This window comes from Camarhynchus parvulus, chromosome 21 (genome assembly GCF_901933205.1).
Source record: "Camarhynchus parvulus chromosome 21, STF_HiC, whole genome shotgun sequence".
Lineage (NCBI taxonomy): Eukaryota > Metazoa > Chordata > Aves > Passeriformes > Thraupidae > Camarhynchus > Camarhynchus parvulus.
This window is the reverse complement of record NC_044591.1, coordinates 7157976-7183543: the sequence shown is the minus strand read 5'-3', so window position 1 is coordinate 7183543 and position 25568 is coordinate 7157976. Positions and strand designations below refer to the sequence as shown.

The 25568-nt window shown below is 47.7% G+C and overlaps 1 protein-coding gene across 1 annotated transcript in view; it reads right to left on the bottom strand.

Moving 5' to 3' along the window:
• RERE (arginine-glutamic acid dipeptide repeats) overlaps positions 1 to 25568 on the bottom strand; it is a 164803-nt gene that overhangs the window by 105242 nt on the left and 33993 nt on the right. The window contains 2 exon segments of the mRNA XM_030963899.1: positions 2816 to 2905; positions 2908 to 3291. Of these exon segments, the coding sequence (XP_030819759.1) occupies positions 2816 to 2905; positions 2908 to 3145 (328 nt within the window). The 5' untranslated portion in view covers positions 3146 to 3291.

Sequence of the window (25568 nt, the reverse complement as noted above, 5' to 3'; positions counted from 1 at the left end):
CCCTGGGCTAAGGAAGACCAAACCAAATTTGAACATCCACTGTGCAACAGAAATTAATGCTACTCCAACAGGCAATGTGACAACAGCAAGGTGAGAACTGCAAGGGAAAGAAGAAGGAAAACCCCAGAGAGAAGATTTGGAAGGAAATGGGAGGGAGGGTGTGGAGACTGAGAGGACAGATGGGGAACTGGGCCAACAAGCTTTTAGGCTAGGCCTGTGTGATTTCCAGCAAAGTAGAGAAGATTAATTGCACAGCGTTGTCTAAGCCCTACTCAATTCTCTTTAATACATTATTTAAAGCTGTGCATGCATTCATTATATCTATGCAAATTAATAAGAGCAGTATTTACATGGTAACAATACAGTGAAACCTTTCACTCGAAAAAAATTTCAATGATCTTGATTATCTGTTTATTTACAGTTTATTTGCTATTACTCCAATACAGCTGCTGAGCTCAGCACAGGAAAAAAAGCAGAATTAAGTGCTGGATTAAGTACTCTACAGCAATGGGGTAAACACAGAATGGGATTTTAACCAAGAAATGCAGGCCTTGAACTTTCATCCACGTCAGATGAGAGCACTTAAGAGAAACAATCAAATGATTGGAAAGGATTTCCCCTCCTTAAAGCCCAGAAGATGTAAGCTGAAGATGGCTATCCCTTCTGCACACACCTTTAATTTTCATCTCTGTAATCCTTGCTGTGTCTCATTAATTTAAACTCTCTAATCCCTCTTAAAATTTCCGTAATTTTCACCCTTAACCACAAATACATCTCCCTGTATGTAAGGAGCTGGAAGAGCTCCTTCTGCAATGGATGTTCACATTGGTTTAGAACACCTCCAGCACAGGGATGTGGAGTCAACATCTCACTCCTGACAAGAAATTCCCTTTAAAATCTAATTTTAAATGGGTATATTCAGTTCAGGGCCCAGCCATACTCAGGTCCCTCCAGGGCTGAGCTCATGTTTGTTCTCTTCACTCAGCAGTTTCCAAGACAAGTTTTCCAACAGCACAAAGAGCCAACACAACAGAAAAGTTTCAATGCCAGGGTACATCTCTTATGCTGATTACTATTAACAAAATGTACATTTAATAAACAGGGGTTTAAGTTACAGAACAGCTACAAAATATCCCCATTATCACCAACAGAATGGCTCTCCTTGCTCCTTCCCTGGACAGCCTCCTCCAAGTCAGCCACAGCCACTGCTCCATCCTCCTACAGAATAAAACTGACACCACAAACTGATTTCCCATCTTCATTTTAAGCAAACCCTTTTTGCAATAAAGCCAGTGTATCACATTGTACTCCTGGGCCCACACAACAGCTGTTCTCAACAGATTCTGAATTATTTTTCATCCTCTGACACTGAAAATAAGATTGCCACCAAAGCTGACGCTTCCACAGGCTCCCAGCTGCCCCTGCTGAAAAACAAATATTCCTGACACCATGGCAAAAGCAGCTCCTTGGCAGTGATGGATGAAATCAGCTGAAACTGAAGCTGAGGCATTTCAAGAGAGAAGCTGTTCTGACTAACACTGGTCCAGCTAAGAGCAAACCAGAGTGCTCAGGGCTCCCGTGGGAGGAGGAGGAGGATGGAACTCAGCACATCCCACCTGCACCTGCCCCACACACAGCACTCACACCTGAGCACTCACAGCCACTCAGACTGCAGCAGCACCTCAAACATCCCCAGCTGACCTGGGAGAGTGGTGCAGCTGAGCTGAGCTGCTCCTCATGGAGAACCAGAGGGGACCTGACCTCCCTGGCTCCCCATTCCCAGCCTGAACCCATCTCTGCTTTGCCCCAGCAGTGCCCCTGCAGGGTATGAACCTGCCAGGACCCTTAGGCAGTGCTGCCAACAGAGCAGCCAAACAAACACAGCCCCAGCTTGGGGAACAACTCCAGGCAGTATTTCAGAGTGCTCTGCACACAGACAGGGAAGCTTGGACTCTCAAACGGGAGCTGGGGAATCTCATTTTAAGGAAAACATTCCCTGGCAGCAGCCACAGGTTAGACCTTGACTCCGTACAGGAGACCCTAAAAACTTCCTTGGAACTTGCCAGTAGTCAAGAGGCACATCCAAGGCATGCAGAGCACACTGCAAGCTGCTGCTGCTGTCCCCAAACATCCCGGATCCCAACACTGCTCTGCCCAACAGCTGGGCACAGGCAGAGCCAGGAATGAGGGGTGAAACCAGTGCAAGAGCAGCTCTGAGATCCTCACTCCCCTGGGCTCTGTTTCCCAGAGCAATCAGAGATTCCCAGAAAAGCTTGCCAGAAAGGTTGAGGATGTCTCCACATCCCCCAGCTCAGGGTGGGTCTGGCTCCAAAGTGGGAGTGAAGCATTTAATGCATTATCCAATTTAGCTTGCAAACTCCCAGGGACAGAGATTCTATGTGATCACAGATAATTCATGCAGCAGAAAGCAAAAAGGGGAGCCAAGTTCCTTCCCACAAATCAGATACCACGAGATACAGCCAGGAGTGCTCCATGCACACCCACATCTGTCTGCAAGGGCAAGGCTGCAGCCTCCCCAGGACAGGGGCAATTCCAGCTCCCAGGAGCAGCCCCCAGGACAGGGATGAGCACACTGAGCCCCCAGGACAGGGGCAATTCCAGCTCCCAGGAGCACACTGAGCAGCCCTGGGCCACCAGAGCCAGCACCAAATGAGACTGATGTAACTTTAGGATGATGTAACTTTAGGATGACATAATTTTACAATGACATAACTTTAGGATGATGTAACTTTAGGATGACATAATTTTACAATGACATAACTTGAGGATGATGTAACTTTAGGCTGCCCCTTACCTCCAGGCCTGTAGACCACGTCATCCTCGGTGATGAAGGACGTGATCTCGCCGTTGTCGGTTCTCTCGTAGCGCGACTTCTTCTTGGGGGTTTCTTCTTGCTCTTCTTGGCCGACTCCTCGGTGGTGGCACTGTTGTTGTCGTTGTCCTCGTCCTCGCTGTGCTCGCTCTCGGCGTAGTTCTTGGCGCCTCCCTCCAGGGTGCAGCTGCGCCGGGGCCGCGAGCTCTCGCTCTCGCGCGCCTTGTCCCGCTTGTCGCGCTCCTTGTCCCGCTCCCGGTCCCTGTCCCTGTCCTTCTCCTTCTCTTTGTCCTTCTCCTTGTCCGCCGTCATGATTCGCCACGTGCCTTCTTCTGTCCTCTCACGGCTGGGCCTCCGTGAAAGGTAGACAGTGAGCCTGGGCTTCAGTCTTCTGAATTTCTCACGCAAAGCCAGGAAAAATTCAACCACTCCAGCAACCCCGGCGTTTCAAAAAGGTTCTTGAGGAGGCAAGGGGAGAGAAAGAGGGAAAAAGCCCATGTTAGTATTCCAAGTTCCTTCAATTCCTTAAGATAAAAATTAAAACCGAATAAAACCCCACATCCTAAAGCAATTCAGTGTGGAAAGCACAAGCAGTAAAATACAAAGCAGCCTTTTGAAGACTTCCAGACACTGAAGTTACCAGTTCTGTGAAATGTTTGAAGCTACCTTCATCCTCAAAAAAGATCCCTCAAAAAAGATCCCTCAATTCCTTAAAAAAATTCTTCAGCTGGCTGCAAACACATAATAACTTCTGGAATGGGCAGTGCCCACTGAGCACAGGTACCACTTTACAGCTGGAGCTAACAGGGAGCATGCCAGTGCCAAAAACAAACCCCATAAAACATTTAAGAGAGGACAAGTGCAAAGAGGAAGAGTCCCCAGCTCTCCTCTGGAAGCAAATGAGGGAGTTCAGCAAATGGCAGTGTTGTTTCACATCTCAGCACCACTCACAAGCCATGCCCTACAAAGCTGGTACAGGGTAAGGGATGCCATCTGCCACTTCCAGGGCAATCTGTTAGCAAGTCCTGCCCCTACCCTGCTTTGCCAAAAATAGAGCTAACCTGTAATCCACAGATTACAGGAATTAATTAATTGAAACCAAACCAAACCACAGTAGTTACAACTGCACTAACGAAATCTGCTTTTCCATATATAAAAACAGGACCTTTCACGAAAGGAGGATGCTTCTAAAAGGAGGCATTCAACTCACAAAGGCAAATTACCTTTTTTTCCCCCCTCCTAATTCACCAATAATGCTGAATCTGCCCACATCCAGTTCCTCAGTTTCCAGGAAGCTACTACGTGGTGCAACTGAGAATTAGCCCACGGTGTAGGATGTCTGAAAGGCAGGGACCTGAGAACATTGATTGCTCATGCATTAAGCTTTTGAAACCACATCAGAGAAGGAAAAAGGCTGGTTTGATTTTTGAGAAGTCAGCTGAGGAGTCCTTGATCCCGTGCACTGGAAATTCCTTCAGTCCTACAGGAAATTCCTACAGCCCTCAGTGCTCCTGTCCCTGCTGCTCCTGGAGCAGAGGGAGCAGCAGAGGAGACAAACAGAAGAGACAAATTGCTGCTGCTGCAGTGAGGCTGTGCCTGGGCTCAGGAAGGAAATTATGGCAGGTAGGAAATGAAGGCAGGTAGGAAATGAAGGCAGGTGAGGAAATGAAGGCAGGTAGGAATGATGCTGTTTGCTGTGCCCCCAGCAGCTCTGACAGCTCCCAGGGGATGTGATGGAACTGATGGCAGGGGAGAACACCTCACTGAGCCTGCCAGGGACTGCTGAGAGCCTGCAGGGATTCAGGGACAAACCTCCTACACTTCCAGACAGGAGGGAATTCCCCAGCAGCAAAGCTTGGGGTTTTTCCTATTGCTGCTCATATAAAAATCACCTCAGTGAAAGGATCACACCCCTCTTGTGGCACAGCTGCAGCACAAACCCCTTCCTTGGACTGGCAAGTGCAAAATGTCCATTTTTTCCCTTTAAATAGTTTTCAATTTAAAAAGTCCCCATCAGTCGCCATTTCATTATTGAGGATGTAGTAAATGACAGAAGGAGCAAGTTTGAAACCTGGCCAGCTCCAGGGCTTCTCCTTGAAGCCTCAGGATGAAGAGCTAAGAAGGTGCCAACCACCCCACACCTCTAAACTTAAAGGCAAAATTATTTTAAAGTTCCTGTCTTAAGGGCAAATAAAAAAGTTGGTTAGTAACTGACAGATAATGCATCCACATTTATTTTACCTGCATCTGAAACACTCTGAGCTCCACCTCGCATTGTGTAAGTCTCGAGGAGCCAGAGCTGTGCAAACAACTCTGAGAGAGCCACAATTCCAGTGCAGGCTGCTCCTTGCTAAACTTTCATTTCCAAGTCAATGTCAAGTGCAGCAGTTTGCAGCAGTGGAGCCTGTGCTGAGGCTGCCAGCACAGCAAACCCTGTGAGCCTGCTGGGTGGAACACTCCACACAAGCCCTGCAGTGCTTTTATTACAATTACTATGGGGATCTTTTCTCCTGGGTTTATTTTCTTTGCACAACACAGTCCTGCATAGAGGAGAAACACTGAATAAACAAACACCACGTTCAGATTATTTCATTGACTGGAGGGCTGTGCAAGAGGCAGTGTGTGCCACACTTTGCTCAGCCTGTTCAGCTGTGAAATTTCCACTCCAATGGTCACTTTCCTCACAGCTCCCATTTCAGGGATCCCATAAAAAATAATTTTCACAGCCATCGCTTTCCTACATAAATATATCACATTTCCAAGTCGATTTCACTCCAAATATTCAACTTCAAAAGATTTGGCAGGATTAAACTAACATCACCATGAAGCACTGACTACTTTGTCTAAGAATAAAGCACTCCATAACTTTCAGAGTAGCTGCACCAGGAAAAATCCACATCTCACACATTCTTTCTTCACCCACCACAGAACAGGAAGCTGCTCCAAACTCAACGTGCTGCCTGATCACTCTTTACCAAAATGTGAGCAGTGAAAACTCCTCTGCTGACTCAACACCACTCACCATTCCAGCTGCTGAGCGGGCTGAGCGCGTGTGCCACTCTCTGTGCAATGAGGAACGGACACTTGTGCCACTCTCTGTGGAGTTAGGAACGGACACTTGTGCCACTCTCTGTGGAGTTAGGAACGGACACTTGTGCCACTCTCTGTGCAATGAGGAACGGACACTTGTGCCACTCTCTGTGGAGTTAGGAACGGACACTTGTGCCACTCTCTGTGGAGTTAGGAACGGACACTTGTGCCACTCTCTGTGCAATGAGGAATGGACACTTGTGCCACTCTCTGTGCAATGAGGAACGGACACTTGTGCCACTCTCTGTGGAGTTAGGAACGGACACTTGTGCCACTCTCTGTGGAGTTAGGAACGGACACTTGTGCCACTCTCTGTGGAGTTAGGAACGGACACTTGTGCCACTCTCTGTGCAATGAGGAATGGACACTTGTGCCACTCTCTGTGCAATGAGGAACGGACACTTGTGCCACTCTCTGTGGAGTTAGGAATGGACACTTGTGCCACTCTCTGTGCAATGAGGAACGGACACTTGTGCCACTCTCTGTGCAATGAGGAACGGACACTTGTGCCACTCTCTGTGGAGTTAGGAACGGACACTTGTGCCACTCTCTGTGGAGTTAGGAACGGACACTTGTGCCACTCTCTGTGGAGTTAGGAATGGACACTTGTGCCACTCTCTGTGCAATGAGGAACGGACACTTGTGGCACTCTCTGTGGAGTTAGGAACAGACACTTGTGGCACTCTCTGTGCAATGAGGAATGAACGAGGGACCCCAAACCAGCAGGACAGAAACCGCAGAAGCACTGGGAGCTTTCTCTGCTCCCTGCAGTAACCTGGGCTGACACATCCCTGGAGCAGCAACCACACAGATGTTGGGTTTGGGATTAGGGCAGCACTAAAATCTGCAGTGGGGCTGGCCAAGCTCTGGCCCTTGGCTTTCTGGGCATTTTCCCTGGCAGCTGCTGGTTCTCTGTGCACCAAGCCCACCAAAGCAGCTGCTCCTGCCCTCTGTCCCAGCCATTCTGGGCACAGCACCAGGGCTGCAGGGCAATCACTGCCTTGGGGGGTAATTCACTCTCCTCCACAGGGAATCCATCCCAGGAACAAGTCACGGAAGCTCAAAGGGAACCATCACTTCACAACAGCTCCGTGTGCCATACAAAGGAGAGGGAGAACAGCCCCTGTCCTTCATTTGCTCAATGCAAGTTGAAAAACGCCAGGGAAGATGTTAATTTCACTGCAATCACACCCCAACACCTTTTTATTGTTATTTTCTAACTGGAGTCTCAGGAGCTGGCCATTTCAATAAGTTGATTACATGCACTCTGGGATAACTTTTATTACATGCACTCTGGGATAACTTTATTTATCTCCACCCACTCTGCCATCAGCCTTGCAAGGTCTTTTTTATCCTGAATTGCTTAGAAATCAAACACGAGCCAAAAATGTGTTTGCAGAGTTACTCACTAAAGTCTCCTTTTTTCTGCTTTGGAGCAGAAAATGCAGATACTGACCATATCCCATCATATTCAAATGTTGATATTCCTGTTAAAATGCTCAGGCTTCCAGTGATGAGGAAACAAGAATTCCCCACCAGGATTTTGGAGAAATCCAGCAGGCACAACTTAACCTTTAACTTCATCTAATAATCTCAAGTGCAGAAGTTCATAATCATTATTTTCAACTGATCATAACCCCATATTCACCTGGTTCATTTCCCCACAGCCCCCCCAGCACTTTAAATCTAGTTCAAATTAAAGTTTCAACTTTATTTACAGCCACAAAACCCTTCTCACACTCCAGTCCCAGTCTGGAGAGGAGGATCTTGCTACTCCCACAAGTGACCTGCTCCACACAGTTGCTCTGTATGGACACCTGGAAACCCCTGCCAGGGCAAAAGGCACATATAGCACCACTCTGCACATTAAGTACTTAAACCTCTTAACCAGAATTAAAGAGTCAGGTTTTAAAGACAACGTGAAAGCAAGTCCACCAGAAATGCTACAGGAAGGCATCTAAGAATGCAGGGCAACCAAAAATATGGAGAAGAGCTCCTTTTTCTTATTTAAGCTAGACAGATAAATCTTTTAACAGGATTTGTTTGGTCATGTGTTAGCAGTCTTAATAAACACAACAGGACCATTCTTCCGTAAGCTTTTAGTCTCATATTGCCAGATAAAAAGGCACTGTTTTCAGCAAATGCCAGATTAAAGGAAGTGTGTGCTGCCACTGCTAGAGTTCCTGCCACAGAGCTTTTCTCATTTTGATGTCAAGGGAGAATTTTAACACAGTTTAAGTGCAAGGGATTAAAACTCAAAAAAAAAAAAAGAGAGAAAACAGCTCATAAAGGTTTCCCCATATATTTATAAGGTTTTAAGAACTGCTTTAAGAAAAGCTCTGAGATCACTTGTGAGAAATGACACAAATTGGAATGGAAGCAGAGCTGAACTCCAGGAATCCAGGAGCTCAGACCCTCACACCCTGCTCAGAGCAGGGGAATTTCCACACAGCCCACCCTGCTGAAGCTCATTAGCTTCAGGGCAGCCACACACCTTTAACCTCCAGCCCTCAGGAGAGACTGGAACATCTGCTATCAACTTTCTCCCACATTCCTGCCCTATCTGCTGCTTGCCATGGCAAATAGGAGCTGCAGATCTTGAGGGACCAAGTGCATGAGGAGCTCATGGGGACATCCCTCAGAATATTCCCCACTCCAGGGTCCATCCATCATCTCCCACCGCCAGCACCACACCCAGCAGGGCAGGCTGAGGGCAAACTCACAAACCAGCAGAGGAGGGGAGGAAAACGGGGGGGAAAGTAAGAAAAAAGGAAAAGGCAGTACAGTAAGTGTTTCACCCAACAATTCTTGGGCAGTTTTTCACTGTTGGGGTGAGGTTTTACTAAAGACACTCGCCCAGCTTTGAAGATCCAGATCCTGCTGGGTTTACGTACAGAATTTCCCAACCAACCACCACACACAGAGCCAAAATCCAGATCTCTCCCTGCCAGTAGTACACAGACACACAAAGCATTTTCCCCATAACATGAATGCCCCAGTCAGTAAAAATGTTCATTTTCCTCCTCTGTGCCAATCCTGCTGGTGCCCAGTGGGTGCTGAAGGGGTCCCACTGCCTATTCTGGAATGCTCAGGGGACAAGTCTGGGACCCCCTGGGAAAAAATATTTGCTTAAAGTCTTAAAAAGCCCTTAGGAGTCTCTCCAGTGATCGATGTGCCCCTTATCAGGTGTTTCCCTTATCTCCTTCCCTGGAGTTCATAACACAAACTCAGCCCTGGAAGGCTGTGGCCAGCACTGGTCACTGTGAGTTACATTTTACATTCCCCCAGCCCCTGTGAGCCCTGTCAGTACAGGAATTAAAGGGTGTTTGTTCCCTTTGTGCTCTGTGCCCACCATCCCCAGGCCAGGGGGAACAGGCAGTCCTGCTCCAGCAGCCCCTGGGAGGTCACTGCCACTCCAGGCACGCAGCTCCAGGTGTTTCCCATGACAGGCTGCGACCTCTCCTGCCCCTCTGCTGTTTACCCAACTCGACCTGAGCACAGCAAACAGGAGATCTCACATTTCTGAGCCAGGGCTCAGCTCCCCTGCACATTCCAGCCACGCTGCCACAGCCCTGCCTGGGCACGGGGGCATCACCCAGAGCCAGGGGCTGGGGGACACTCCAGGGACACTCCAGGGACACTCCAGACAGGCAGGCTCACAGCTCAGAGAGCATCCTAAGGCTCTCTCTTCAACACAACCCTGACGCTACACAACTCAAAGGAACAGGGGATGATGCCACACAACTCAAAGGAACAGGGGATGATGCCACACAACTCAAAGGAACAGGCAAAGCAAGATTTCCCACTGCAGAAACACCCCTGCACTTAGGAGAGAACGGTGCCAGGTTATTGCTGTGTCTGCAGTCACCCTCTCAAGAGGAAACTGCCAGGGAAGCCCAGGCAATCCTGAGGATTTTTAAGGACCCAAGACAGCAAAGTAACTTTTCCCTTTGTGTTATTCTCATGGGCATAGGGAGGACAAGCAGAACAACTTTCTATTTGTGAGAGGTCAGGAATTCAGTGAGGACTGGGAGTGAAATTCTACAAGAGTCAGCTTTGAGCACTGAGCAGACTGAAGGGCTGGGGATGAGGTTTGGAGTGACCACATCAGCTCCTACCTCCTCCAGAAATGGACGGGCAGTTTCTGCACCACATGCACAACAGTGAAGTGCCACCACCTGCCTTTGGACAGTTTCACACACAGGCTCCCACGAAAGGAATGTCATCCTAAATAAACCACATTCTCTCCACGCTGGCTCAAGAGCAGCAACATAGAATCAATGCACCCTTAGAAAGTCTCTGCACTGCCAAAATTAGCAGATCAATTAGGCAGGCTTTCTGTGCCATTAGTGCCTGGTGAGGAAGGCAGAACAGCAGGGGCTGCCTGCACACTCACGGGGACAGGGACAGGGCTGCTGCTCAGGTGTCCCCTGGCTGTGACACACACACAGCACCCTGGGCAGCCTCCCCCAAACCCAGCTGTGACACACACACAGCACTCTGGGCAGCCTCCCCCAAACCCAGCTGTGACACACACACAGCACTCTGGGCAGCCTCCCCCAAACCTAGCTGTGACACACACACAGCACTCTGGGCAGCCTCCCCCAAACCCAGCTGTGACACACACACAGCACCCTGGGCAGCCTCCCCCAAACCCAGCTGTGACACACACACAGCACCCTGGGCAGCCTCCCCCAAACCCAGCTGTGACACACACACAGCACTCTGGGCAGCCTCCCCCAAACCCAGCTGTGACACACACACAGCACCCTGGGCAGCCTCCCCCAAACCCAGCTGTGACACACACACAGCACTCTGGGCAGCCTCCCCCAAACCCTTCCCAGCTCCAGCCCAATCCCCAAGGGTGTTTGGGGTGAGCCAGGAGCAGAGAGAGCCCAGCTGCAGGGCCAGGAGGGAGCAGAGCCCTCACTCCCAGCCCGCTGCACTGATCCGTGCCCTGAAGTGGCTGCTCTGAGCTCCTCCTGTCATTTCAGAGCTGCTTTAATGGCCTCTGTACTCACAGCGCAGGCAGCAAACAGACAATAAATATGAGCGGTGTATTTACCCTGCTCTGAAGTCATTCAGCCTTAATGGAAGTGATTACCACAACACGGGGCTGAGTAATGTGGAGCAGCCATCCCATCACACCATTAAAAACCAGAACTTTAAAAAATGACCACATAATGTGGGATAGCTCCCTCCTATACTGCAGGATAACTCCCCTGTTAGGGGAGAACAGGCCCACAGGACCTGCAGAAGCTGCTGTTAAAACAGGAACAATTATCTGGGGAACCTGAAGTCATTTGGAGCCATGAAAACATCTGCATTATGAGGTTGCTTAACAACATTTAAAACAGCAAAAAAAAAGTTGAACAAGACCTTGTTGTTCTACACAGCAATTTGTTTTGAACAGATAGACAGACTTTGAGGAGCAACAAGGGTAAACCCTGAAAAAGCATGCAGATGGATTTCCTGACAGGCAAGTCTGTGGCAAAAAAAGAGAAGTCTGCAGTATTGTTACTAAAATAGGTGAAATAAAAACATTCCAAAGTGCTGTAAATTCAGCTCTGGGAAATACCAACAAAGAAATCAAAGCATAAAGAGAAATTCCTGGCACACAGTAACAGCCAAGCCAATGGTACCAGGAAAGAATCCTTCCATGGAACAGAACCACGGGTCCCTCTCAGAACAGCCCTGGTTTAATGGCATGCCTGATTATTGAAGCCACCAGGACATCACCCTTTGCTGCCTGCAGGTCACTTATTTTAAGACAAAAATGAATTCTGCACGATACTGACCACATTCATTTGTGTGTGTTTATAGAACCGGCCCATTGCTGCTCTGCAAGTGCAACTCATCTCCAACTCCCAACTAATTCCTGTTTCCATTCTGAATTTTATTTTGGTGCCTCCATCTCTGGAACATGTCTACAAATATCTACCAAACTGTCCCTCCCTGCATGTTTTTAGCTGAGCTTTTCTCCACTGGATGTTTCATTTTTAAATGGCTGAACACTCAGCTGTCCCCTCGCAATCCTTTCATCCTCCAGAAAGCTTCAAACTACAGTTATTTAAATCACCCCAAAGAGAACTAGATCAGGTTATTTTTGGAAAACCCCTTTGAGCAGGAAAGGCAAAACCTCTGGTCTTCAGCCACATGAGCTGTTTTATTTAACTGCAGACACTTGTGCATCTGAGCTTCTCAAAAGCGAAGAGTAACTGCAGGGTGGGCTCCACCACGAGCTGCCTGGCCAGACACTCCCAGGGAAACGTGCCTATAATTAAAGCAATTTCTCTCTAAAGAAAGCAGCATCCTGAGATATAGAGACTATCTGTAAGACTAACTAAAGCTGTGCCACCTAAGTGCTCCATAAAATTCCCTACCAGAGGAAACAAAGCGATCCTGCTCCCAGTCAAAGGACAGAGGATGGCATAAGGTTGTCAGGATGAGCAAGAGACATTAAGAGGACATTTTTTCTTGTCCACTGTTTTAAAACACTTGATGCATAAGCATGAAGACAGATGATATTTCTGTCTGGAGAAGCTGCCTTTAATTTCAGCCATTGGTCTCATTTCTCCAAGGAGCAGCTTATTTTGGTTAATGACAGAGCAGACGTCAGAGCTGCTGCCCAGCCCAGGGCAGAGCCTGGCTGCTCTAATCAGGAGATTAAGTGTGCTTATTCATGTGTGAAATGCAGGCCTGAGCCCTGTCTCACATTAGAGCCTGGCTGCAGCCTGTTCCTCATCAGCTCAGAGCCTTAACAACTGAGATGGATTCAATTACACCTGGCTTCCTTTCCTGCACGCACAGAAAACACAAATATCCACTGTTGAAAGCAGTAAATCCTCAAATACAGAAATACCCAGAATTTAAAGCACTAAAACCTCAAACACAGAAATATCCAGTATTTAAAGCAGTAAAACCTGGCTGGGCAAGGCTGACCTCTGATCTGTAATCTCTGCTGCACGAGCAGGTTGTGCCACGAGGCAGCAGGAAAATGATTTGAAAAGCAAACAGACACTATCCTGGGCAAGAAGAGTAAGCACAAAGCTGTCAGACAAAGGTGCACTGCTGAAAAAGCAGTTGGTCAGCAGCAGTCCGGCCCAAGAGCTCCTCATCCCCCTGGGCTGCTGCTGCAGGGCTCCAAACACGTGTTAAAAGGTATTTGCACAGGGGGTCTGTGTTCCCAGGGATCATATGAGCTCTTGCGTGACCTTAAGTGAGAGAAACCAAAGCTGTCAATGTCAGCCTTTGACTTCCAACATATTTTCACCCCAGAACTGCATCTCAGAGTCTCTCACACATCCCTCTGCCCGAGGTGAACTTCCCAAAGGAGCCCCACGCTGCCCAGCCCCACAAACCCCAATTTCCAGTGCCCCGAGGCCCCCAATGGCATCTCACAGCCTTTTTCCCTTCAGTCTGGTTTGCTTTTCTGCAAGTCAGAAAGGTTCCTTCTAAAAAAAGAGAACATGGTTTCAAAGACAACTGACAAATTCACCTTCTCTGCAGCCACATCACTGCTCCTGGGCTACAACCAGAGTTCCTGAGCAGATTTTAAGAAATATTTTTTAATATTAAGTATTAAGAGTATTTAAAAAAAAAAGACCAGCTGTCAGCTCTCACACATTGGGTATTTCAACTCTATAAAATTATGTTCAAACAGCAACACCTCTGCTACAGCAGTGACCCCATCAGCTCCCAGCTACCCACTGCTAATGAGCCCACTGAAAGGGGCTTCACCGCTGGGCCCATCTTCCATGAGAAGAAGAAGAAAAAAAATATGAAGAAATGCTCCGAGTGATTAATCTGCTTCTAATCTACACCAAGAGGAAATACTTTAACAGTGCATGAAATAACTCCTGGCTGTGGTCACGCTTCAGACATTAATATCATTTCTGCTGGCAGGGCTCTGAACTGCAGCGCGGCTCAGGCAGGAGCTGCTGGGGCAGCACGAGCTGCATCCTGCATTTGGGGCTGATCTTGTAAGCTGCTGAGAGAACAAGGCTGCAGAGTAAGACCTTAAGCCATTAAGCACAGAATAACCAATGCAAATAACCACTAAGCTACACATGAAATGGGTGGCCTTGTTCATGCTGTGGTACCAGCACACCCCACCACTTGCCACCAGCAAAACCAGGACGTGGCACAGGTCCTCTGGCAGCAGTTTGGGTCTGTGGCCTTGCACACATATAAAATATAAATAAATATAAATAAAATTGGGGGGGAAAAAGGCAAACCTTCCCAGCTCTCATAATGACACACTAATAATCCATGACATGCAAATGAAGATCACACAAGCCATGTCTCATACTGGAAACACCCTCCAAATGGAGGCTATTTTCCTGAAATGAAGCAATATGAAACTCCTGACTCTATTTTCAAGGTGAAGCTTTAAGGTTAGACACCACTAACAGCTCTGAAACAACATGAAATGTTTAATAAAGCAACCTGCAGCCTGTAGTGGAGCAGACACTGAGTAGAGCACCATGAACTGAGCAGAGCAGTGTTTGATCCATCTCTGACCAAAGGAAAGCCTTTCAAGACCTTCTTTATCCCACAATAACAAACTGGGGTTACCATATCTCTTGTTCTTTCCAATGAAAACCTGTGATCCCTCAGCAGCCAAAGACAGCAAAACAAATTACATGATTTATTAGGGATGCGATGCACTGAAGTTTTTTCCCCTGTAAAAGCTCAGCTTTGAAGGCTCCTGCCTGTGAAGTTCCCATCCCTGCACGTGAGCAGCAGTGAGGATGTCCTGGCAGGCAGCGGCTCCTGAAACACAAACCCCACCAGGGGCTGACTGCACAGCTACCTCCAAAACACTACAGGAAAATTCACTGGGTGCCAGGTGCCCAAGCAACTGGGAGCTAATTAAATGCAGGCAGCACTTGAGGGATTAGGCAGTTTGCTCCTGCCTCCTCCAGCCTCTCCCCTGAGATAACACACACAGCTCTGCTCACATTTATTACTTGCTGACTGCTCCTCACATATGCTGATCTGGCCTTTGAATCAGAATGAACTTGGCTAGAAGTGACATTTCAAAACTGTTCTCAAAGTTATCTGCTGTTTTTTATTCAAAACATGAAATAAGAAGTAATGTAGAGCATTTCAGTATCTAATGGTATGGATAAGACCAAGAAAAAAGAAACTTTTAGAAGGGTATTTATCAAGCTCTCAGCCTAACAGCCAAGTGAAAAACTTTTCATTATTTCCCACCAGTGCTGTGTGTATTATTTCTTTGTCCACTGCTTCCCAGACAGGGATAACTCCACACTTGCTGCTCAGTTTTTAAAAAACCCTCCCATAACAGTCTTTTTGGAGAGGGGACCAAAAAAAAAAAAAAAAAAAAAACACAAAACCACCAAGCCAAAACCTCCAGAAAACAACACATCAAAGCAAAAACCCCAAACAAAGCAAAAACCGCAGCAAGGGTTCTAAAAATCCCCATATAAATCTAGACAAAAAAATCCCCTAACACAACCACTACCTTCCTCACACATCATGCTTCAAAACAAGAATAAACTGAAATTGTCATGAGCACCGTTTAGGCTGGAAGAGGCAGGGAAATTTCAGCCCTCTCCATAAGACAACCACGAGGAAGTTTTTATTATTTATTTTACTCCTCGTCTCTCCAGGGCTGAAGCACTTGTTTATGTGCCCAAGAAGAACAGGTAGAACATTTTAACTTCCATGGAAGGGCTGTCCCATGAGAGCCACAGCAGCCTCACATCCATCCCAGTGAGGCTCCCCAGAGCAGAAAAAGCCCTCAGAATTTTATTAACCTGACACACAGCACTTCTAATCCATCCCCAGCAACTCTGCACTGAAACTGAGATGTGCACTGAACAATTTCCCTGTCAGGACTTTGTCACCTCCTGAAATCCCAAACCACTGTGGAGTCCCCCAGGAGGGAGCAGAACCAGGGTTATATTTTTATATTTTTATATTTGCCTTTGGCACCTCAGATGCCACAGCAAGCCCTGAGAAGAGCCCAGCCAAAAGCATGGATTCAATCAGGTTTTGTGCCAGAACAGAACTTTATACGGCAGCATTTGGTAAAAAAGCTGAAGTCTAAAGTTCAGCATGTGCATGTTTAGCTGCATTCCCATTTATATTGCTGACTCCATGCCCTAAAAATCCACAGGAACTGCTTTTACCACCCCATGGAGGTTGAACATCTTGTACATCTTCCTAGGGCAAATACAGGTACCAGAGGAATAAACCTGACATGGCACACGAGGTCCCAACCCTCCTAAATTCCAGTGCAACTGCCAGCCCCAAGGTGAATCAGGCCTAGTTCTATTTAAAATCACAGCTGTATTTATTTTTCACATTACTGTAGTCACAAACTACAATAATTCAAACCACAGATCTCATTTTTTTGCACTAAAGACTAAAACTCAATTTTTACTTTTATCTTAAAAACTTCACGGGAGCATTGCTCACTTGCTACCTGAGTTACAAACTCAGCATCAGGACTGTTTGTTTCCAAACCCCACCTTAGCAAACAGCAAGGGATGGAGCTGTGAGAGCCCTGCAGCTCCTGCATCCCTTCCATTTAACCCAGAACACAGTGCACTCCCTGAGCTCCCCTGGCAAGGCAGCAGGCCCAAGGTGAAAAACCCCGCACAGACACATGGCATCGCTTGGGTTTCCAGCTGCAAGTGGCAAACGCTCAACATGCTCTGCATGTGCAAAGGATGAGCTCAGCACAAAGGGGACAATGCAATTCCTGCCCAAGAGGCACCAGAATGTGCAAACAGCCTGCACCCATCTCCACACAGCACTCACGATTACTTTATTGCACTGGGAAAGGGCAATTGCTTCCCCAACAGCCTGATAACCCTGGGCTGCTCTTAACTCTTTAATACCAGTTCTAACCACAAGCCCGGGCTGGGGCTCCAATTTAAGCCAGCTACAGCAGTCTGATATTAAACACACAGGGCAAATCAGCTCTGTCTCACAGACTCTCACACATCAGCACACACAAGACACCAAAGAACATTCAATTATTAAGCAGGAACTGCCACATATATATAAAAAATCCATCCCCAGCTCTAATCTCGAAGGAATGGCTTTATTACCAGGAAATGGAAATCTGATTTTTGGCTTCTTTGTTAGATTTCAATAGGAAAAGGAGCAAATACAGTGTGTTTTGACTGCTTGGAAGAATAAATTCTGTAGGGATCTGTTACTATGTCAAACTCAGGGAAAAAAGTCCCCAACCTTAAGTGCTTGAATTGTATTGACTCATGTTATGGCTCAGTCATTCCCACACTGATCTCACTGCTCACTGTGCTCATCAGGCACTGAGCAAAGCCAGGAAACTTCTCAACAGCAAAAACCACAGGTTCCATTTGTGCCTGGCTTTAGAAACCTGCTGTGGGCAGGACCAGAAATGCAGAGAACTTCCCACAGCAAGGACAGAACTGCAGATGCTGCTGGAACACTTACTGCCTATTAGCAAAATTTCAGTTTTATTTCAAAAAAACCAAGTAATTTTGATCTCTACAAATAAGCAAATTCACCAAGGAAACACTGCCAAAACCAAGGCGTTTTTTCTTGCTAGTCTCAAGAAAATTCAAATCAGCATTTAAGACAAAATGTATTTCATGTACAAAATTGGTGTTACAGACGCAGCAATTATCTACACCAAAATTGGTTGCTTTCAGTAAAAGATTTACCTAATCACAGCTTTTTACAGTCAGCTCATTTTAAAAAAAAGGGAAAAATAAGGAATGAAAAACCTGCAAGTATCTAAACTTTTAGGTCCCAGGGCTAACACATTCCAGATTTGTTATTTCACACTGTATTGTCATCTCATGAAAATGAAAGTGATATCCATTCACAGAAGACTAATTAAAGCAAGTTTCCTTTCAAAATTTGCCATTCCTTCCCCAGAGAAGAGCACAGCTACATCGTTAATGCTGAATTTACAGCCTCCACTTCTTCTGTACTTCTGCTAACATTAGAAAGTGCCTGAATTCCAAACACACCAATTACACAAGAAAAACATTATGAGAGAATCTGCACATCACAATCAAACACTATCTATTCCACTAGTAAAACATTAATCCAATTACCAAGCCCTTTTCTTGGATAAACTTGACACAAATGTTTCCTAGGGAAGGCCAGCTTGTTTTAATCATTTACATTTTTCAACACTATTTGTTCTCACTTCGTATCCAAAGGTCAGAACTCAAACCACTACCCCAGGCAAACTTTGGAATAAATACTATTTTAGTCCACTCTTTTAGAAGAGTTTCACTTCTGCTAAGAAAGCTGAAGCATGATAAACCAGGTTTCCCTCTGATTCATTTCAAGGCGCCTGACATTATTTTTCATGAAGTTGTTCTGATAGTGTGCATTTCATGGGTCCTCTTTATTTATCTGGGACTGTTACATCATTAAAGGCTTTTCCAGTCTGTAGTAACACAAATTTGTGTTCTGAAGCACTGGAGCACCAGGCAAACAAGGAGCAAGGCTAAGCAAGGTCCAGGTGACACGAGTTTGGATTATCCAGCTCTGCTGACACAGCCCTGCTCCCCCAGTGCCCTTCCTGACATGGTTTTATAACATTAATAAAGATTTGCACATTAATCTGCTGTTGGGGCTGCTGATCACTCCAGGTAAGGCTGCCCACTGCACTGAAGGTTTATATCCACCCCAGCAGAGCACCAGGGTGCCTGCTGGTCAGGACTACCTGCTTTAGAAACCATTTCTCATTTTATTTACCTTTAAAACACAACCAGAACTACTCAGTGCTCTCATGTGTCATTTACTGAGTCTGGCACTTTAACAACACAAGGTTCAAGTGAAAATAAAAGTTACTTTAGAGCAGGAATAGGTATCTTGGCCAGAACATTAGAGCTCACAAAAACCAATAAAAGTGATCTGCACCTATTCCTGCACCCTGCCTTCATTCACAGCTGCTTTTCTCACTGGCTCTCAGAAATATCCTGTTAGCCACATATATCAACAAGTTACAAAACGCTGCTCTGCACTAAAACAGAACAGTGTGTGCCTTCCAATCCAACATACACCAGATCAGCAGAACCCCCACATCTCCTGAAGTCCCAGAACAATTAACAATTAACATGTGCACACTGACCCAACACTCAGAGCCAGCTCTACCAAGCTGTAGAGCCATTAAAGAATTAAATAGTAAGAAATGTAGAGGTTACTTCTGCCTGCTCTGCAGCAGAACAATAGGTAGCATAAAGAAAGACAAGGAGGTTTAGGATTAGGTCAGTGATAAACAGCTTATTTCCTTCCCCACACACAAAAATCAAACCCAAGCTCACTGGCAGGGAGCTGTTAGCCACTCACCAGGAGACAAAGCCCCATCCTTGTCACCTTCACACAAACAAAAGTGAGCAAAAGAGGGTTTGAGAGGCGCATCAAGGGATCCTCCACAACCTGTAGTAAAACTGCAAAGACAGTTCTGACACAACAGCTGTACACATCATTATGTTAATTAAAATTAAAGTCTCATCTACTTAGCATACAAGCAATTCACTGAACCTTAGTGACAAAAGGAAGGAACCATTTCCTCAAAGGGACACAATCACACACAACTGGAACAAGTTGTCTGCTTACACTGAAGGCCACAGCAGAAAGGAGATAGAAAAGTATTCAAGAAGCAGTCCTGGCTATTTTAAGCAAAACAAAGCACTATCAACTCTAAAACACACACAAAGGAAGTGGTCGGATAGATTACGTCAGCCCTCGCCTCAATTCATAAATCCTAACCACAAAACAAGACAAATTCTGAGCTGCCTCTCTCTGGAATCCTGTTTAAAGCCAATACACGCAGTTCGGGTCTTAAAATACGCTCTCGAACAACACTCGCTGATGCATCACTTTCAAACAGCAACCGGGGGGTGAAAAAAATTGTGTAATCCAAGTGAATTCTATCGTGCTGCCAGATCAAATAACATTTCCAGAAGTGCCTGCCAAGCACCCAGCCTGCCAGAGCACAATGAGCACTCAAGTGCTCGGGACTGAAAACCACCTTTCACTGCTCCCAGAGATCTCTATAAAACAGTTTAAACACTACCAAATTACAGCGTTGGAAAAAACAAATAGAAGCTTTGAAATGCTGCTCCTGCGCCGTTCGCAGCCTGCTGTCAGTCTGTTCTGCTGATGGTCACTGGGCACAGGGATTCAACAACGCCTGCAAGAACAAAAACTGAGGAAATGCGGGCTGGGCTGCACGTCTGGAACTAATTGCCTGCAGATTAAGGGCTTTGCATGGAACAGCGCTGTCTGTGGGGCTGGAACCCGGCGGATCCGAACCGGGCTCCCAGAAAACACAAATCTGTGCAGCATCTCAAAGTGCACTTCCCCGGGCTGCTATCGCCACTTCCTTCTGCTTCATGCCCAGCAGTAATGTTAAGTTTAAAACAACAAAGAAAGGAATTAAGTGGCCTTGTCAAGCACCATTTCCACTCCCCGACAATTAAAGCAGCCCCATCTGGCTGGAGGAGCCATCCAGGCACACGATGCCCACGCAGGGCAAAGCCACATGGACCCAGACGAGCTCAAATCCAACTGCAAAACAAAGCAGAGCTGGTTTCTTCCTCAGGAAACAAAGTGGCCGAGCAGGTCTCCTGTCACTATCTTAAACACCATTAAACATCGTTTAAAGAGTTACACCACACACTGTCCCAATTAGTGCTTCAAAGGCATTCCATTGTACCGAGCGTAATGAAAAAGTACTTTCTTCCAGGATAAAGAAAATGCAATCCTTATCTCCTCATCTCATTCGCTTTTAAAAAACAGAATTAAACACAGCAGTCCGGCTACCCCAACTGTTTATATTTAGAACAGGGAGGTAAAGCATTTGTTATGGAAAAAGAAAAAAAATCAAAACAAATCAAAACAAAACCAACAACCCTGCAGCCTTTAGAACGTTCTGAACTTCCCAGGCCAATAACACCCTACCCACGCCTCACCTACCAAGTCGATCCAACTTTTTCCGAAAGAAAAAAAAAAAAAAAAAGCCAAAAAGCTGGAGCAACCCAAAGCGGAAAAGATAATTAAGGCAAGCCTTTCCTCCATCCAGGCAGCTATCGTTAGCCAGGTAACAAATAATCAACTTGCAGAGCAGCCTTAATTCTCCTGCCGGGAACACAAGCGGTAAGGCACCGAGTCCCGCGGTCCGTGGGCACGGGGGGCACGGGGGGCACTCACCGCGCTCCGGCTGAGCCCCGAGCCCGGCCCCGCTCCGGCGGCGGAGCCCGGCGGGAGGAGCGGCGGCAGCAGGAGGAGCAGGAGCAGGAGGAGGAGGAGGAGGAGGGCTCCGGGAAGGGCAGGCACGGAGGAAGCGGGGCCGGCAGCGCAGCTGCTGAACAAAAGGAGGCCCCTCCGCCGCCGAGCAGCTGCGGCCGGAGCGCAGCGGAGCGTCCCGGGCCCCCGGCCGGCCCCGCTGCTCCGGCGGGCTCGGCACCGGCTCGGCACCGGCTCCCGGCCGGCCCCGCTCCGCCTCCCGCCGGAACCGGGAGCCCCGTGATTGATGGCAGCGCTGGAACAGCGCGATCGGACAGAGAGCGGAGCGGGGAGCATCCCCCGGGCCCGGCTGCTCGGGGGGGAAATGCACATGGGGCACGGCCGGGGTGGGAAATGCACACCGGGCATGTCCAGGGTGGGAAATGCACATCGGGCATGACCAGGGTGGGAAATGCACATGGGGCACGGCCAGGGTGGGAAATGCACACCGGGCAGTTCAGGGTGGGAAATGCACATCGGGCAGTTCAGGGTGGGAAATGCACATCGGGCATGACCAGGGTGGGAAATGCACATCGGGCACGTTCAGGGTGGGAAATGCACACCGGGCAGTTCAGGGTGGGAAATGCACATCGGGCATGGCCAGGGTGGGAAATGCACATCGGGCAGTTCAGGGTGGGAAATGCACATCGGGCATGGCCAGGGTGGGAAATGCACACCGGGCACGGCCAGGGTGGGAAATGCACACCGGGCATGACCAGGGTGGGAAATGCACATGGGGCACGGCCAGCGTGGGAAATGCACATGGGGCACGGCCGGGTGGGAAATGCACACCGGGCATGACCAGGGTGGGAAATGCACATGGGGCACGGCCAGGGTGGGAAATGCACATCGGGCAGTTCAGGGTGGGAAATGCACATCGGGCATGACCAGGGTGGGAAATGCACATCGGGCATGACCAGGGTGGGAAATGCACATCGGGCAGTTCAGGGTGGGAAATGCACATCGGGCAGTTCAGGGTGGGAAATGCACATCGGCATGGCCAGGGTGGGAAATGCACACCGGGCAGTTCAGGGTGGGAAATGCACATCGGGCATGACCAGGGTGGGAAATGCACATCGGGCAGTTCAGGGTGGGAAATGCACACCGGGCAGTTCAGGGTGGGAAATGCACATCGGGCATGACCAGGGTGGGAAATGCACATGGGGCACGGCCAGCGTGGGAAATGCACATGGGGCACGGCCGGGGTGGGAAATGCACATGGGGCATGACCAGGGTGGGAAATGCACATCGGGCAGTTCAGGGTGGGAAATGCACATGGGGCACGGCCGGGGTGGGAAATGCACACCGGGCATGACCAGGGTGGGAAATGCACATGGGGCACGGCCAGGGTGGGAAATGCACATCGGGCAGTTCAGGGTGGGAAATGCACATCGGGCATGACCAGGGTGGGAAATGCACATCGGGCAGTTCAGGGTGGGAAATGCACATCGGGCAGTTCAGGGTGGGAAATGCACATCGGGCATGACCAGGGTGGGAAATGCACATCGGGCAGTTCAGGGTGGGAAATGCACATCGGGCAGTTCAGGGTGGGAAATGCACATCGGGGCACGACCAGGGTGGGAAATGCACATCGGGGCACGGCCAGGGTGGGAAATGCACACCGGGCATGGCCAGGGAGCCATCCCGGCCAGGGCCACACTCTGACACACACTGCACAGGGATTTGGCTGCCCTGTCTCAATTAGTGAGCCATTTTGTTCAAAATCTTCCCTACGACGCCTCCCTTCCCCCCATTAGGAGCAGAAATTCATCTGCTTTTAATTGGATTTTTTATGAGGAAGAAGTATTTGTCTTACTGTGCATCTCCACGCAAACCTGTAACTCATCCCCCAATGTCTTGCGCTGTTCCTCTACACCACAACCATGACCTTTCAGTTGTTAGTACTGCCTTAATTTTCGAGCAAAGCCCTGCTATTTCCCTTGCAGAATAACATGCAAAACAAGTCATCTGTGTAATCCATTACCTTGGGGCAACATACACTTTATCCCTGCCGAGCAAATCCATTTCCTAGCTGTACAGTAATATTTTACCTATAAAATAAATATGGGAGTACACCACCTCTGAGCTAGTTTTACAAAGCCAAGTTAAAAAAAATAGGAAAAATGATAATCATTAAGGTTCACAGACCCGGTTAATTAGAGCAACACCCTCAAGTACTGCCTGCCAACTTCATATTTCCAAAGGCTGCTAATTATTTGTAGTTGTGTATCTTCCTGCTATTTATCCATACCCATTTCCACCATTTTCATACTAGAGCCCAGGAGTCCTTCAGCAGACAAAGATCTAAGTTTGAAATTTATCCTGTACTTTCTAGAAATAGCTGCCTAAAAGCTGATTAATTCCAGCGTGCAGGGCTGCTGTGATCAATACAAATTGAGGCGGTGCAGCACGAGCTGCACTCCTGCAATATTCATGGCACAGCAGCTCCTGCACTGGAGCTGCCTTGGCTGGAGGTGGTGCAAAACACACTTTGTGTGACAGCCCCAAACCTGCCAGAGCTGGAACTCAGTGCTCCAGTCAGCACAAAGCGACCACAGCGCCTTCAGCCTCGCTCCTCCATCTCCTCATCAAACCTGGCCCAACACCTGGCACATGCAGAAGGGAACTCACTGCTCCGGAGTGTATTCAAATCAGCTTTGTTCCTAATGACTTCCAAAAGAGCTTTCCAGCAGGAAGTTAATTCAGGCCAGGTTTCATCACTTGAAAAATACCCTGTTTGATGGTTGTTGTTCAGAAATACCTTATCCCTCGGGGGCAGGTGACTCAGGCAGCTCGGATCACAAATCCCTAAAGTCAGTATATACTGGGGAAAGGCATTCAGATAATAATAATAATAACAATTTTTCAATGCGTGGATTTCTTTGTATCCCGTTAGGATGAAAGTTGTCCAAACAGTGCAGAGCACAGCAGCTGGCAGTCTGAGCACAGCAACAGAACTGGAGACTATTCTTGAATCTCAGACACCGTCTTGCGAATCCAACACAAACCAACTTCCGAATTCAGCAGTGTGGGAGATGGCAGAGAAATCATCTCAAGTCCCATCTGTTTGTATACAGCATTCTGGAGATCCTTGAGTGAGCAGAACAGCCACAGCACTCAATCACCGACATCAGAGACAACTCAACTTTCACTAATTGGCTTTCCTAGGAGATATGGAGATCTGCCCCCATTTCAGAGACTAAAATAAAAAACATGCACAGAGTACAGCCTCAAGCTCCATTCTGCAATGGGGACTTTTTATCTGGTCTTTTGAAAATGGACTAGAAAAGATCTTTTCCTGGCCATGAAATACACCTTTGCTAGCCACAGCATTATCAACTTACAACAGCATTTCTTTTTGTATCCCTTCTGAAAAGGGGGGGGGAATGTGAGTTACACATTCACAAAGCCCATCACGACCAGGCAAAATCTGCTTCCACATAGGTCAGGAAAACACTCTGGAAAGAGGAGACCTTGAGTGGATGGGCAGGGTTGGAACCAGTGCCCAGAGAGCTCTCAGTGCACTCTGTGGTGTTTGGTCCAGCGTGCATCAGTCCTCGGGTGTTGCACAATGAAACAAAGCTCGACTCCACCGCCTGCAAAATCCATCCCAGCTTTCTTGACAGGCTCCATTTATCAAAACAAGCCTGTCATGTCGAGTACCATTAACAGATAATGAACTGAGACAAGGGATGCAGTTACAAGCAAAGCACTCTGCATGCTACAGGCCTGAGCACACAGCCAAGGGAGCTGATATTTACTATAAACATCATAATTAAATAGAACACCTAGCTGAAGAAACATTAAGGTCGTGACAATAAACAACAGAAGCTGGAAATCTGAAGAAATAAGGCTTTGACTTGCTGTCAGTAACTCGTGACACCGCTCAAAGGCGTGTGCACATCCAGCCCTGCACACCTTCTCCTGTGGCAGCTAAAATCTGGGAAGCACCTGTTAACTCACAGCTTTGGCTTTCAGCGCTTCCCCGAACGCTCTAACACTTTGTATCCTGTACCCACGCACTTCAGCTCATGAAAGATTGAGCACTGAGAAGTGACAGACAGTGTATCTTCAAAGGGCTGGAAAATGTGCTGCTTTCGAGACACACGACTCATAACAAACGCGAATAATTCATAACTTCGCACCACTCCGACCCTATTGGAAGAATATTAAACACAGACACACAAATTGGAGGAATATTAAATAAAGATGTAATCCCTCCAAGACACGAGACCCATCAATCAGCAGCATTCCCCACTTCTGACAGAATGAGCCACGGAGCACACGTAAACATTCCACCAAAGGAGCCATTCCTGCTCTCCCAGGTATGCAAACACTTGGAGCACAAACTAGCCCTAAACAGCCTTAATGA